At 41.8% G+C, this 15,697-nt stretch overlaps 1 protein-coding gene across 1 annotated transcript in view; it reads left to right on the top strand.

Moving 5' to 3' along the window:
- Positions 1–1,244: 1,244 nt before the first annotated feature.
- Positions 1,245–15,697, top strand: part of hdhd5 (haloacid dehalogenase like hydrolase domain containing 5) — a 58,049-nt gene continuing 43,596 nt past the window's right edge. The window contains exon 1 of the mRNA XM_033037224.1: positions 1,245–1,507. Within this exon, the coding sequence (XP_032893115.1) occupies positions 1,400–1,507 (108 nt within the window). The 5' untranslated portion in view covers positions 1,245–1,399. The remainder of the gene's footprint in view (positions 1,508–15,697) is intronic.

Raw genomic sequence — 15,697 nt, 5'->3', positions numbered from 1 at the left:
AAATTAAAGGACGTTCCTTTAGGAAGATGAGGAGGAATGTCTTTAGTTAGAGGGTGGTGAATCTGTGGAATTTATTGCCACAGAAGGCTGTGGAGGCCAAGTCAATGGATATTTTTAAGGCAGAGATGAACAGATTCTTGATTAGTAAGGGTGTCAGGGGTTATGGGAGAAAGCAGGAAATGGGGTTGAGACGGACAGATAGATCAGTCATGATTTAATGGCGGAGTGGACGTGATGGGCTGAATGGCCTAATTCTGTTCCTATGAACGTATAAAATGCACTGTTTCATCCCTGCAACCTTTGGATGTATATATCACCTATTATTCCATTTCTCCAGAGATGCAGCCTGACCCGCTGAGTTACTCCAGCTTTTTGTGTCTATTTTCGGTTTAAACCAGCATCTACAGTTCCTTCGGACGGACAAACTCACACATTTATATATATATATATGGTCATAGCAACAAAATATATTTAAAAGGAAGAAAATATGAAGATCAAACAACTCTTATCAAGAATATCAAGTGAGCGAGTTTAGCCGTTTCTCTCCTGTCAGATGTTGCCCGATCTGCTGAACACCCTCAGATTGGCAGTGCTTGTGTTGTGTTTTGTTTTTCCAAGTACGTTACCTTTAAAGGTCATCGCTGCCCCATTGTTCCATTTGTGATACAGACGAACACGGGAACAATGATCTGAAAATGAAACGTGATAACAAGGTCAATCTGATAAGCGGCTACACACACAGAGAGAGAGAGAGAGAGAGTTGTGCGACTACACACAGAGTTGTGGATTATTTTAGATGTTTTCTTCTACAGAGGCTGAGTTAACAGTGCATTCGTCTTCGGATAGATTCCATCTCCGTTCTCCACCGTGGCATCACTGTCCATGAACCTTTTTTTAGATGGATCAACCCGCTTGCAAAATTGCTGATGTGATCTGTCTGCTCACAAACTGCGTTGGGTTGGACTTGAGTTTGGGTTGGGTTTGGCTGGCGTGATGCAGGTATGCTATATCCCTCCTGTAACAGGATATGTTTTCTGGCAGTTGTGATGCGACCAGGCTTTGTGTCCTCACTGGCCTGCATTGGTGGGGATTGGGGGGTTGTGTATGTGTGTATGTGTGTGTGTGTGTGTGTGGGTGGGGGGTGTGGGGGGTGTTTGGGGGGGGAGGTAGCTGGTGTCTTGCCTGGGATGCCGGAGCTTTGCTTGAGCCGCACGGGGCGCTGTCAGCGAGGCCGCCGGGGGCCGAGCTGGCAATCGGCCGGGAGGCGGAGCGGGGCGTTGCGGTGCGGTGGGGGCGAGGGGTTGATAAGCGGCAGCGGCGGCAGCGGCGGCGCCTGGCTGTTTGCACGGATGAGTTGCGGGCGCTGGTTGTGCCGGGGCCGCGGCTGGAGCTCAGGACAATGAGTGCGCTGCTGTCGCTGAGCCGGGTGGCCTGGGCAACGCTGCGGGCGTTGAAGAAAGTACCATCAACATGTCACAGAGACATGGGCGGCATGGCAGGATCTCAGGTAATGAGGGCGAGGGAAAGAATAGAGAATAAAGATCGACACAAAAAGCTGGAGGAACTCAGCGGGACAGGCAGCATCTCTGGAGAGAAGGAATAGTCGCCCGGGTGTGAATGTCCCTGTAAACAAGCTATCTGTCATTCCCTTAGATAGTCTGGGGACACTCATTGTCCCTCGGTTCAAGACACAGATGAAATGCTACCATTTATTGGAAATGTCTTATGGAAATCTGCTTTACGCTCGCGGACAGTAAATTGATATAACTTTGCAATACCACAACTAGATGCGTTTTATTTTAAGAAGAAAGTTACAGTTCCAGGCGGTTAGATTCCATTATTCCAGGCACACGTGTGATCGAGTGAACCCTAAACTTGAGATTGATTGTGAAAAAGCTGCCTTGGAAGCAGAAGCTGAAGTTAACATGTGATTGATTTTAAAAACCTAGTGGCCGGGTGCTCCCATTGTTAACTCGTTCGTTGAGGCACAGGCTGTGCGGGGGGATTTTGTTTTTCAGATGGCCGGTCGTGGATTTTTTGAGGATAGCAGCATTTCCGCATTACTGTAAATCAATTCCATTCATGGGCTTCGTTCCTGTTTACGCGACGCGTCCTTCTATCAAATATCTGGCCGTATGTCTTTTGGCTTGATATTTAATTTTAAACTAGTTACACTCCTAGAAGGCTCGGACTCTCACCACGGTACACGTTCAAGTCCCTACGTTGGGACCAGTTTACATCTGTGATGCTGTGTTCGGTAGTAATTACATTTTCTTTCTGTCGATCGGCGACACTGACAGAGGAAATGAATGATGATTCCGTATTCTGACAGGAAATCAAGCAGCATGTCGCCAATCCTCCTCGATGCAAGTGATACATAGATGCCGTTATACTTAATACTGTACTCTGAATCTCTGCCACACCAAACTTTGATTTTCATATTTATCTGATGGCATTGAAGATTTGCCCACGAGTCTACGACAATTCTCAGAACTTTGAAATCAGTTTCATCCCAGACCTGTTCCCCTGTAACATTCACTGTCACGTCCCCTCCTGCACCCTACCTGATCTATAGGGCTGTTTGCAATCTACAAAGGCTAATTCATGTAACAGCGCAGGTTTATTTTTCAGGGGGAACTGGTTCTTGTGGAAAATCCGCACAGTGAGAGGGAGAGCATGCGAACTCCACACAGTGGGTACCCAAGTTGAGGATTAAATTGGAGTTGTGCGTTTGAAATAGTTGTGTGGCTATTGTGTGGGCCTACATTTGTCTTATCAAGGATCTGCTGGGTGGATTTAAAACTATGTTATATTTGGGCTTCTTGCATGATACACTTGAAAATAATTTCCACGTTACATTATACCCCGAATGTGGCAACAACTTGCCAACAGCTGGACGGCATCATCTTAAATATACCCATTCTAGACTCCGACTGCTCAGAAAAATATCTCAAATCAGTGCTGTGACTAATAGGTCTCTGGACTGTTTAAATGAATTAGCGATCTCATGATTGCCCGATGGACACTGAGAATGTCCATGTACAGTACCTGGAGGTGCCAGGGACACCTCCAATGTACCTGAAATGTGGTCTCTGGGATGACCTCCCATTAAGAGTGAAGCATCACCCCACCTCTCCCACATTCCACTATCCTCATGGCCAACATACACTCCCTAGACAATAAGCTTGCACACTTAAGGGCACGATTGCTTTACCAAAGGGATGCTGTGGGCTCTATTTCACAGAGATATGGTTTAATCCCATCTCTCCAGTCTCTGCCCTCCAGCCTGAAGGTGTCTAGATCCATTGTATGGACTACATGGCGTCATTGGGAAAAGGGAGAGTCAGCATTGTCTGCCTTGTGGAAAACCCTTTGTGGTGCTCGGCATGGCGCCTGTCTGTCTAATCCAACTTCTGCTCCTCCCATCTGGAACATCTGGCGGTGAAGTGCCATCCCTTCCACCTCCCAAGGGAATTCACCTTTATTATCATAACTGCAATCCACACCCTGCCCCAGGCAGTTGTTCAGTTATCATTTGAGGAATGATACGGGGTCGTTGTCAAATACCTTGAGGCATACCCTGATGCCTTTACCATCATTGGCGGGAATTTCAACAAGTCAAGCTTGAAGATGACATTTTCAAGTTAACATCGGCATGTCTCCTGCAGCACCAGAGGATCAAACATCTGGTTGTGCTTCTTGTGTGTAGGCAGCGACTGAAGAGTGCAGCTCCAGTGAAGGGATACAGAGCTGGTCAGGAAAGGTAGAGGAATAACCTTGCTACTGCTTGGAGTCAGTAGACCGGGCGAACTTCAAGGACTTGGAAAGACTTCATAAGGTTATGTGTGGAGAGATGTATTCCTACAAGGACCATCCGAGTGCTCACTAACCAGAAGATGCAACTCGGTAGCTTAAGTGACAATGTGCATCACTCCCGGATGAGCTTTCTAAGCCAGCGCTAATGATTTGCATGAAAGCTAATACTTTCTCTGCTTGCTTTGAAATGGAAAACAATAATGTACCTTCACAAGCCCCCACAACATCTGGCAACACTGTGATCTCAGTCACCGAGGCCAATATCAGCAGATCCTTCTCGAGGATGAACCTTCGGAACGTGTGCGGCCATAATGATATACCGGCCACGTTCACAAAACCTGCATGACTAACTGGCTGGAGTTTTCACGGATATCTTCAACCTTCCACGACTATGATTCGAGGTTCCCACCTGCTTTAAAAGGACATCCATAATACCAGTGCCCGAGAAGAGCAAAATGAGGTGCCTCAATGACTACCGACTGGTGGTACTCACATCCATTGTGATGAAGTGCTTTGAGATGTTGGTTATGATGCTAATCAACTCCTCCCTCGGTAATACACTGGACCTGCTTCAATTCACAGACTGCCACGACAGATCTTGCTGACTCTGCGCTAGGCCACTTCATCAATACCATCATCCCTTCCAACCTCATCATCAATCTCGGGGAACTGGGTCTCTGCTCCTCCCAATCAACTTGATCCTTTGATCCTTTCCTTCGCTCCATAGATGCTGCTGCACCCGCTGAGTTTCCCCAGCAATTTTGTGTGCAACTTGATCCTTTACCATCTCACCAGCAGACGTCAACCAGTTAAGATTGGCAACCACACCTTCAACACAGCAGGGGCACCTCAGGGCTGCGTACACTCAGTCCCCTAGTCTACTCTCTTTATACCCATTATGGTGTGGCCGTACACAGCTGCAACGCCATCTTTATATTCACTGACGATACCACTGTCATTAGGTGAATAACAAGTAACAATGAGTCGTGGTGCAGGAGGGAGATCAACAAATTTGTCAGACCAACAGTCTTGCTCTCAATATTATCTACACAAAGGAACTGATTGTTGATTTCAGGAATGCACCATGCACCTGTCTTCATTGGCAGGACAGCAGTGGAGAGAGTCAAAAGCTTCCAGGTCCTGGGTGTGTACATCTTTGTTGATCTGTTCTCGGCCCAGCATGCTGGTGCAGTCATAAAGAAAGGACATCAATGTCTCTACTTCCTCAGGAGTATGAGGAGATTCAGTATGTCACCCTATAGTCTACTGAACCTTTACAAATGTACAGTATAGAACACACTGACTGGTCGCACCACAGCCTAGTTCGGCAATTTAAAAACGCAAGAGTGGAGACAAGGCGGTAGAGATGTTGCCTCACAGCGCCAGAGACCCGGCTTCGATCCTGACTATGGGTGCTGTCTGTGCGGAGTTTGTACGTTCTCCCCGTTACCGGCGTGGGATTTCTCCGGGATTTCCGGTATCCTCCCACACGTACAGGTCTGTAGGTTGATTGGCTTGGCATAAAATTGTAAATTGTCCCTACTGTATGTAGGATAGCATGCGTGGTGTGCAAGGATCGCTGGTTGGTGCGGACTCGGTAGGCGGATGGGGCCTGTTTCTGCTCTGTATCTCTAAACTAAACTAATGAAGTGGTGGACGTTGCCCAGCCCATCAGGGTTTGATTTCCCCGCCATCGAGAGGATCTACAGAAGGTGCTGCCTCAAGAACGCGGTGAATATCATCAAAGATCCACGTTACCTTGGCCACCCTCTCTTCTCGTGGTGTCATTGAGAAGATGCTACAGGAGTCTGAAAACTCTTCCTTCCAGATTCAAGAATAGCATCTTCCCATCAACACATCAGATTCTTGTGCCACCCTGCACAATGTTAACCACAATCCTCCCTCAAACTTCTCAACGTTACTGAACAACTATGAACTTTTCACTGCTATGATTGCTCTTAGCACTTTAGTTTTTGCACTATTATGATCCAGTTTACTTAGAATAATTGATCAGTTATTGTTGTTGTTGCATTTAATGTGCCTGGGTAGCTGCAGAAAGCAGGAATTTAGTTGTTCTGATTATACCTGGTGTATGTTTACGACAAATAAGCACATATAGAACAGCACAGGTGCTTTGGCCCGCAAAGTCTGTGCTGAACTTGATGCTAAGTTAAAGTGATCACCTCTGCCCGCATGTGATCCATGTCAAGTGTCGAGTGTCAATCCCTTCGATGGTGGGGAGGGCAGTACCTGTGATGGACTGGGCAGTGTTCACCACTTTTTGCGATCTTCCTAGGTGTTCGAGTTGCCGAACTAGTCTGTGACGCAACCCGCCAATATACTCTCTACTGTATACCTGTAGAAGTCCAAGAGAGTATTCATCACCTTAGCAAACCTCCTCAGTCTTCCAAGGAAGTAGAGGCGTTGAAGGGGTTTCTTTATGATTGTATCAATGTGCTGGATCCAGGACAGGTTTACAAAGATATTCTTGATAACCAGTTTGGAATGGATGATGGTGTTGAGCGTTGAGCTGTAGTCTATAAACAACCGACTGATGTATATGTTTTTATGTATATGAAGGAACTGCAGATATTGATTTAAACTGTAGATAGACGCAAAACGCTGGAGTAACTGAGCAGGGCAGGCAGCATCTCTGGAGAGAAGGAATGGGTGATGTTTTGGGTCGAGACCCTTCTTCAAACTGAAGAAGGGTCTCGACTCGAAAAGTCACCCATTCCTTCTCTCCAGAGGTGCTGCCTGCCACGCTGAGTTACTCCAGCAGTATGTGTTTTCATTGTTCAAGTGGTCCAGTGCAGTGGAGAGAGCTAGTGAGATCGCATCCTCCGTTGACCTGTTGCGACAGTAGGCATACTTTAGTGGGACTAGGTTCTTGTTGAGGTAGGAGTTGATATGTGCCATGATCAACCTCTCTAAGCACATCATCACCACAAAGGTTCCCATTCCCAGCATATCCATGTGCTCATCTAAAAGCCTATTAAATGCTGCATCGTATCTACCTCCACAACCGTCCCTGGAACCACAACTCTATATGAAGAGAATACTTGCCCTGCACAACTCCATCAAACTATGCCTCTCACACTTAAAGCTATGGCCTCCAGTCATTGACATTTCCACCCTGGAAATAAGGCTTTGACCACCTGACTTCCATAATTTTGTACTCTTCGATCAAGTCTTTCTTCAAACTGATGTTCTAGAGAAAAGTCATGAATTTCTTGAATCTCATTAATTTCTTTTTGTAGACAGAGTGCAACTCTGGAGGGCACGGTGGCACAGCGGTAGAGTTGCTGCCTTGCAAAGCCAGGGACCCGGGTTCGATCCTGACTACGGGTGCTGTCTGTACGGAGTTTGTACGTTCTCCCTATGACCATGTGGGTTTTCTCCGGATGCTCCGGTTTCCTCCCACGCTCCAAAAATGTACAGGTTTGTAGGTTTATTCACTTTAGTAAAATTGTAGATTATCCCTAGTGTGTACTAATGAATGCACCCACGTCAGATTGCTGGGCTTTGGAAAACTGATGGTTCTAGAAAGCAAATGCATTTGGAGTTTGTAGACGGCTCAGGAAGTTATGAACCCATATAAAACCTTTGTATCGAATCCCAGAATCCCCGATTCAAACAGCTAACTTTTTTTGCATATCTTTCATTCATTTGTTCTGTGTCTCTCTATATCACTGTCTATATCTCTCGTTTCCCTTTCACCTGACTAGTCTGAAGAAGGGTCTCGACCCGAAAACGTCATGCATGCCTTCTCTCCAGAGATGCTGCCTGTCCCGCTGAGTTACAGATTCAGATTCAGATTCAATTTTAATTGTCATTGTCAGTGTACAGTACAGAGACAACGAAATGCATTTAGCATCTCCCTGGAAGAGCGACATAGCCCCTGATCAGAGGCTGAACATCTGCAGTCCCGCTGAGCATCTGCAGTTCATTCCTACACATCTCAGGTTAAACGAGTTCAATTAATAATTTCTCTCCTGGACGTGGTGTCACTGGAAGAACACGATTTTGCTCAAACCTGTAAAAAAAAAAAACTTTTCTATGCTAACAAGCACTAAGTTTTGCATTTGTTTTTCCCAGCAGGGAGCTTCTCAAATTGTAAACCCATTATTGTGAAATTGTGTAGGAAGGAACTGCAGATGCTGGTTAACACTGAAGATTGACACAAGATGTTGGAGTAACTTGGCAGCATTTGTGGATGGAAAGAATGGGTGACGTTTCGGGTCGAGACCTGACTTCAGACTGAGAGTCATGGGGGAGAGGGAGATACAGAGATAAGGAATGGAAAGGTATAAAAACGAGACATCAAAGCGAAAGAGGGATGTGAATCGAAAGAGGAATGAGATTCTTGCCATGGAGGGAGTACAGAGAAGGTTCACCAGACTGATTCCCCGGATGTCAGGAATTTCATATGAAGAAAGACTGGATAGATTCGGCTTGTACTCGCTCGAATTTAGAAGATTGAGGGTGGATCTTATAGAAACTTACAAAATTCTTAAGGGGTTGGACAGGCTAGATGCAGGAAGATTGTTCCCGATGTTGGGTAAGTCAAGAACAAGGGGTCACATTTTAAGATAAGGGGGAAATCTTTTAGGACCGAGATGAGAAAAACATTTTTCACACAGAGAGTGGTGAATCTGTGGAATTCTCTGTCACAGAAGGTAGTTGAGGCCAGTTCATTGGCTATATTTAAGAGGGAGTTAGATGTGGCCCTTGTGGCTAAAGGGATCAGGGGGTATGGAGAGAAGGCAGGTACAGGATACTGAGTTGGATGATCAGCCATGATCATATTGAATGGTGGTGCAGGCTCTAAGGGCCGAATGGCCTACTCCTGCACCTATTTTCTATGTTTCTATGAAAGCGAAATATGAGGTGCTGTTCCTCCAATTTGCGCTGGGCCTCACTCTGACAATGGAGGAGATTCCCTGGTTTACATGAGAGTGTTTGCTTTCACTAATAGAACTAGTTGGCTGAGGCTTTCAGCTTTTGTTCTTGATAATTCACGAGTTTCTCCCATTAAAGTGAATGAATGGGAGTATAAATGAACAGGACATTGCTGGCTGAGACAATTGATAAATGGAAAACTTGAATTTGGGTGGTTGTGTTTTTGGAGAAGTATCCAATTATCAGTAATCTGATTAATAAAATGCTGGAGTAACTCAGCAGGACAAGCAGCATCTCTGGAGAGCAGGAATGGGTGACGTTTAAGGTCGCGACCCTTCTTCAGACTAGTCAAGCCATTGTTAAACTAGGCCATTGTAAGCTGTTTGCTCTGTGAGAACGAGAAGCTGGGCGCAAACAGCTAACAATGGCCTGTTTCCTTTATCATCGTTACTTTTTTGCGTATCTTTCATTCATTTGTTCTATATCTCTACATCACCGTCTATATCTCTTCTCCCTTTCCCCCGACTCTATTCTGAAGAAGGGTCTCGACCCAAAACGTCACCCATTCCTTCTCTCCAGAGATGCTGCCTTTCCAGCATTTTGTGTCGATCCTCTGCAGTTCCTTCCTACACATCTGATTAATAACAGTTATAGCTGTGCACGAAAATCGGTCTCTGCAATCATCGGCATATAAGATGAGAGGATAAATCTGTTCTGACTGGTGTGCGTGTTAAATGACAGCAAACCAAATAACTAAATAATAATAATGCATCTCAAGTCAGATCGATTCACATGCTTGAACGCAGCAACTGCAAGGCATTTATATATTTTAAATGTTAGTATATTCAGCATAATGGCATTGTCATTGGTTCATCATCACAGGTTTCTTGTTGCTGAAGTCATTAAAAATATTTTGAGACAAACAGCTTCCAATAAAAATGTAAGTAGATTCCGGTGGTGCGATGCTCTGCTAGCAGTCGCAAATCTTTTAGCTCCGCTGAAAAAAATCGCGATTTTTCGCGTAAAAATCGGGTCTGGAGGTCAGGACCGTTTTAAAAAACCTACCGGAGCCCCGGGTCGCTGTGCTGATGACATCATCAGTAAACGCCGTGAATTTAACGGAGGGAAAGTCATTTTAAATGAAAAACACATCTCCAGGTCAGAGCCGACAGAGGAAAGCTACAAAACACCTGCTGAAGACTCAGAAACCTCAAGAAACTGCACAGCTGACCTCTGAAGTGGACTCTGGAATGGCTACACGATCTAAGACTGAGATGGCCACAAAAGAGAAACCCGAAATGGAGGAGATAAAGAACTCGGTAAGAGACTTGAGAAAGGACTTGAAACTGGAAATTTAAAAATGATGGAAAACATGGAAGCCGGTAATCAAAAAATCCTTGAGGGCATTGGGGCTCTGCAAAAAAGAGTTGAGGATGTGCAAGAAGAATTAACGGGGAAAATTAATAAGGTGGCAGAAGAGACCACAAAGATGTTTGAGGCTGTGCATGAAACTGTTTCTGCAAATGTAACTGCGGTGAAAGATATGGAAGCTGTTGTGGAAGAGATGACCGGAGATATGCAGGCGATGAAGTTAGAATTAGACAGCCTCAAGAGTCAACTAACAAAAGTCTCTGATAAATGTGTCGACCTCGAAGCTCGCTCAAGACGCCAAAATATACGAATACGTGGAGTAACAGAGGGAGCTGAGGGGGACAATGCCTGTGAGTTCACTGCCAATCTAATCAAACACGTACTCAAGCTACCTGAGGCACCTGTAATTGAAGTAGCACATCGATTACCCAGATTTAAACCAAGATCACAAGGAGACCAAGCCTATCCACGACAGATCATAATCAAACTTCGGGATATCTCAACAGTGGAAGAGCTGATGAAAAAAATTAAACACGGAGAGAAGATGATGTACAGAAATGATTCTATCAAACTCCTACGGGACTACCCTTACGAGATTGTGCAAAAGAGAAGAATGTTCTCACAGACAAGAGAAGCTCTTTACGGTGTCAAGGAAGTCATATGCGGAGTGTATTATCCGGCCAGGATGCGTATTACTTACAAGGGAGTTTCAAAAACATTTACTAATTCGGTAGCATCTCTTAAATATGCTCAAGAAATCGTGGCAGAACTCACGGCACCAGGACGTTATAATAATAATAATAATAATAATAAATTTTATTTATGGGCGCCTTTCAAGAGTCTCAAGGACACCTTACAAAAATTGAGCATGTAGAGGAAAAACATGTAAGGGGAATGAAATAAATAGTAGAGACATGACTAGTACACAAAGTAAAGACAGAATTCAATACAAAACACAGTATGAGGCAATTAATGCACAGATCATTTGCTATGTCGCTCTTCCAGGGAGATGCTAAATGCATTTCGTTGTCTCTGTACTGTACACTGACAATGACAATTAAAAATTGAATCGGAATCGGAATCGAATCGGAGATGAAAAGGGAGGGGGACGTGGGGCTAAGGATAGGCAGAAGTGAAGAGATGGGTCTTGAGGCGGGACTGGAAGATGGTGAGGGACACGGAATTGCGGATCAGTTTGGGGAGGGAGTTCCAGAGCCTGGGAGCTGCCCTGGAGAAGGCTCTGTCCCCAAAACTGCGGAGGTTGGACTTGTGGATGGAGAGGAGACCGTTAGTTATGAACAAACTAACTTGCTTATTCCCTCAAAGAGAATATTAGAAGAAAAGAGAAATAACACCAATCTTTAAAAATTATTAAATGCAACAGTCTAGACATTATTATCTCCCCTTGGACATTGTGGAATTCAACTCAAGGACACTTTGTGTTCAAACGGGGAAAGACTGATAAACATGGGAGTGACGATCGGCTGAGCTGAATGGGGAAAACATTACAAGGACAAGTGTTGCTTTACGATCTTACATAGTTTCACAAAATATAGAGAATTAATAATAATTAATAACTAACAATACTAATATAGAAATAGTAATGGAAACTAACGAGGTATATAATGGTAAAAATTGTAAAAATGCGTTGCCTGCTATATAACGCAGACAACACTAATCTTATGTGTTTCGCAGCTTGAGTGGGGAGGGGAGGAGACTCAGACACCTGGCATAATTCCAGGAGCCTGACTCTGGTTAACCCTTTCAGCGAACAGCTCACTATTAACAAAGCTAAAACCGATTATAAATAGTTAATAGATAAAGAGTGAGGAATATAGGTAATTGAATATATGATTAGATTTGATAAGTCGGAATGAAACATATATATATAGTGTAACTGGGTGAAATAGAACTAATTTGGAAATGGTATCGACCCCCTAGGTTTAGGGTAATAAAAGCAGCGGGGCTAACTTCATAACATCTACACCGGAAGCGGTATGTCGAATCCCACAGACGAGTGGGACACTCACTACAGTGTCGAATACTCAGACACTGTAAATTTACTTGTTCTATTTTTTTTTTTATCACAATAGGTCACATCTATGTGTTTTTTTTTCAAGGAAAATCGCGGAAGGGAGCTACCAAAGAAGTCTATAATATAAACGCCCCACAAATAACCAGAGTCCTGAGGTATGGACGCACCGCAATAAATAAGGTCATTAAAATTGGTAAAAATGCATGACGACAATCAAAAGAAAATGGGAGGAATCACACTATGTAGTTGGAATATAAGGGGTATTAATGAACGTATTAAAAGGGGTAAGATACTAGCTCAGTTGAAATCATACAACACGGACATTTCGTTTCTACAAGAAACGCATCTTAAACACCAAGATCAGACGAGACTGAGGGCGAACTGGATAGGCCAAACATTTCACTCTTCATTCACTTCCAAATCTAGAGGCACTGCAATCATTATTTGTAAAGGAATACCATTTAAATCAAAGAATATTATATCAGATAAGGAAGGGAGATACCTTATAGTAACAGGAGACATCAATACTACGCCAATTACGCTGGTAAACATTTATGCGCCCAATTTTGATAATCCTCAATTTTTAAATAAAATTTTGAATATAATTGCAGAATTTAATTATAATGTTATAATTGGAGGAGACTTCAATTGTGTTTTAGACCCTTATCTAGATAAATCGATGCAAAAACAAAGAGGTAACATGAAATCTAAAACCAGTGAACTCTTACATACATATATAAAAAACACAAATATAGCAGACGTTTGGAGGATTGCAAACCCGACGGGAAGGGATTATTCGTTTTACTCAACGGTACACAAAACATACTCACGTATAGACTATTTCCTAGTGGATACAAAATTAATTCCGCATACTATGAACCCTAAATACCACATCAATGCGATCTCAGACCACTCTCCGTTAACTTTTGTTTTAAAATTAGAAGGAATGTTTATGAATAAATCGTTCTGGAGGTTTAACTCGCAAATTTTAAAAGACCCACAAGGGAGTATATATCTAAAAAAGCAGATGGACCTATTTTTTGAGATAAATGATACACCAGATATATCCCCCACGCTATTATGGGAATCCTTCAAAACATTTATTAGAGGAGTCATTATTTCATTTCAAGCTTTTCAAAATAAAAAGAATAAGAATGAACAAAGACATTTAGAAGAACAAATAAAACAATTAGATACAGATAATGCTAAAGATCAAACTATGGATAAACATAATAAAATTCTACTATTGAAATTCAAGCTAAACAAATTGTTGTCAGAGAAAGTTATAACACTATTTCAAATTACTAAACAAGAACATTTTGAATTCGAGGACAAACCCCACAAACCTCTAGCACGCCTATTGAAAAAACGGGAAAAAGAGAATGCAATACTAAAGATTAAATCAGATAGAGGGGAATTATTAACAAGGATATCAATAAAAGATTTGCTCAATTTTACCAGAATCTATATACATCTAAAACGTCAATAGACAATAATAAAGTCTCAGAATTTCTGGATAATTGTAATCTCCCTCAATTAGAACTGAGGGAACAAGAGGAACTGGGAGCACAAATTACGTCTAAGGAGATAGAAGACACAATAAACACACTTAAGAATGGAAAAACACCAGGACCAGACGGATTCAGTAACGAATTCTATAAATCCTTTTATGACACAGTTACTCCACGCCTACAGAAAATGTATACATATGCTTTTAAAGAGCAAAGATTACCTGAAACATTAGCAGAATCAACGATCACATTAATACTTAAAAAAGATAAAAATATAGAAGAACCAGGATCATATAGAGCTATTGCTCTGTTAAATACGGATCAAAAAATAATAGCGAAAACACTAGCCAGAAGACTAAGCAGGTATGTTAGTAGATTAATAAATGAGGATCAAACAGGATTTATACCTAAGAGACACTCATTCAATAATTTGAGACGCTTGCTTAACATAATGCATTCACATAAATCTAATGACCAAGAGTTATCTATCATTTCACTGGACGCAGAAAAAGCGTTTGATCAAGTAGAATGGGATTATATGATTAAAGTATTGCAAAGATTCCAAATGGGAGAGAACTTCATCGCATGGATAAAATTATTATATAACAAACCCACGGCTAGAATACTAACTAATAATATACTATCCACGAAATTTGAATTATCAAGGGGTAATAGACAAGGATGTTCATTATCACTGCTGTTATTTGCTTTGGTAATTGAACCCCTTGCTGAAAAAATAAGAACACACCCGGATATTTATGGTTATAATACAAAACACTCAAATAACATAATATCTTTATACGCCGATGATGTACTATTGTACATCACAAAACCACAAATTAGTATACCAAACATATTAAATTTAATTGAGGACTTTGGATCCTTCTCAGGATATAGAATAAACTGGAACAAAAGTGAAATTATGTCGATAAAACCAAAAGACTCAACACACCTCCGGAAATTCCCCTTTAAAATAGCCACAGAAAAATTCAAATATTTGGGAATTGAAATTACTAGAAACTACCATGATATGTTTAAAGCCAATTATAATCCCTTACTTAAGAAACTAAATAATTTGATTAAATTCTGGAAAACACTTCCAATGTCCCTAATAGGCAGAATAAACGCTATAAAAATGATCTTTCTACCACAAATCCTATACCTATTTCAATCAATACCTATATATCTCCCAAAAAAGTTTTTCAAAAAATTGGATTCAGACATTACAAATTTTATATGGGATTATAAATCCCATAGAATACAAAGAGTACACCTTAATAAACGAAAAGAGCTGGGTGGTCTAGCGCTCCCCAACTTTATGTATTATAATTGGGCAGTAAATATTAAAAATATGATTCACCTGCTGGACAATTCTGCCCAGCAGGTGGACTGGATTGTAATGGAAAGAGAGGACTGCTCTCCGTGTAATATAGGAGCGACTCTCCTCTCACCAGTACATCTGAGTAACAAAAATTATAATAAAAATCCAATTATACATAGCACAATTAGAACATGGAAACAAATAAAACAGAACCTAAAATTAAGAAACCTATCTCTTTTAATACCAATAGTTAATAATCCATCGTTTAAACCATCAATTATAGGCAAATCATTTATACAATGGGAAAGAATGGGAATCAAAACGCTCGGAGATCTGTATGAATTGGGAAAATTACTATCATTTCAACAACTACAACTGAAATATAATTTGAAAAATAATCAATATTTTAAATATCTTCAAATTCGTGATTATCTGAAAAAATACACAAAAGACTATCATAATATGCCTACACACTTACTGGATGAAGCAATGAAGACAAAGGCGGAATCAGCGAATCTAATATCGTACTTATATAACATCATCTTAAACATAGAAATACCCACAACTGATGGAATTAGAAGAGACTGGGAACAAGAATTAGCTATAAAAATTTCAAAAGAGAGCTGGGATAATCATTTACTACAGGTGCATAAATGTTCGATCAACGTACGACATACTCTCATCCAATTCAAAACATTACATAGACTATATTATTCAAAAACTAAAATAAATAAACTCTTC

Source organism: Amblyraja radiata, chromosome 18 (assembly GCF_010909765.2).
Source record: "Amblyraja radiata isolate CabotCenter1 chromosome 18, sAmbRad1.1.pri, whole genome shotgun sequence".
Lineage (NCBI taxonomy): Eukaryota > Metazoa > Chordata > Chondrichthyes > Rajiformes > Rajidae > Amblyraja > Amblyraja radiata.
The sequence above is the reverse complement of the archived record's forward strand: the minus strand, read 5'-3'. Positions and strand labels throughout refer to the sequence as shown.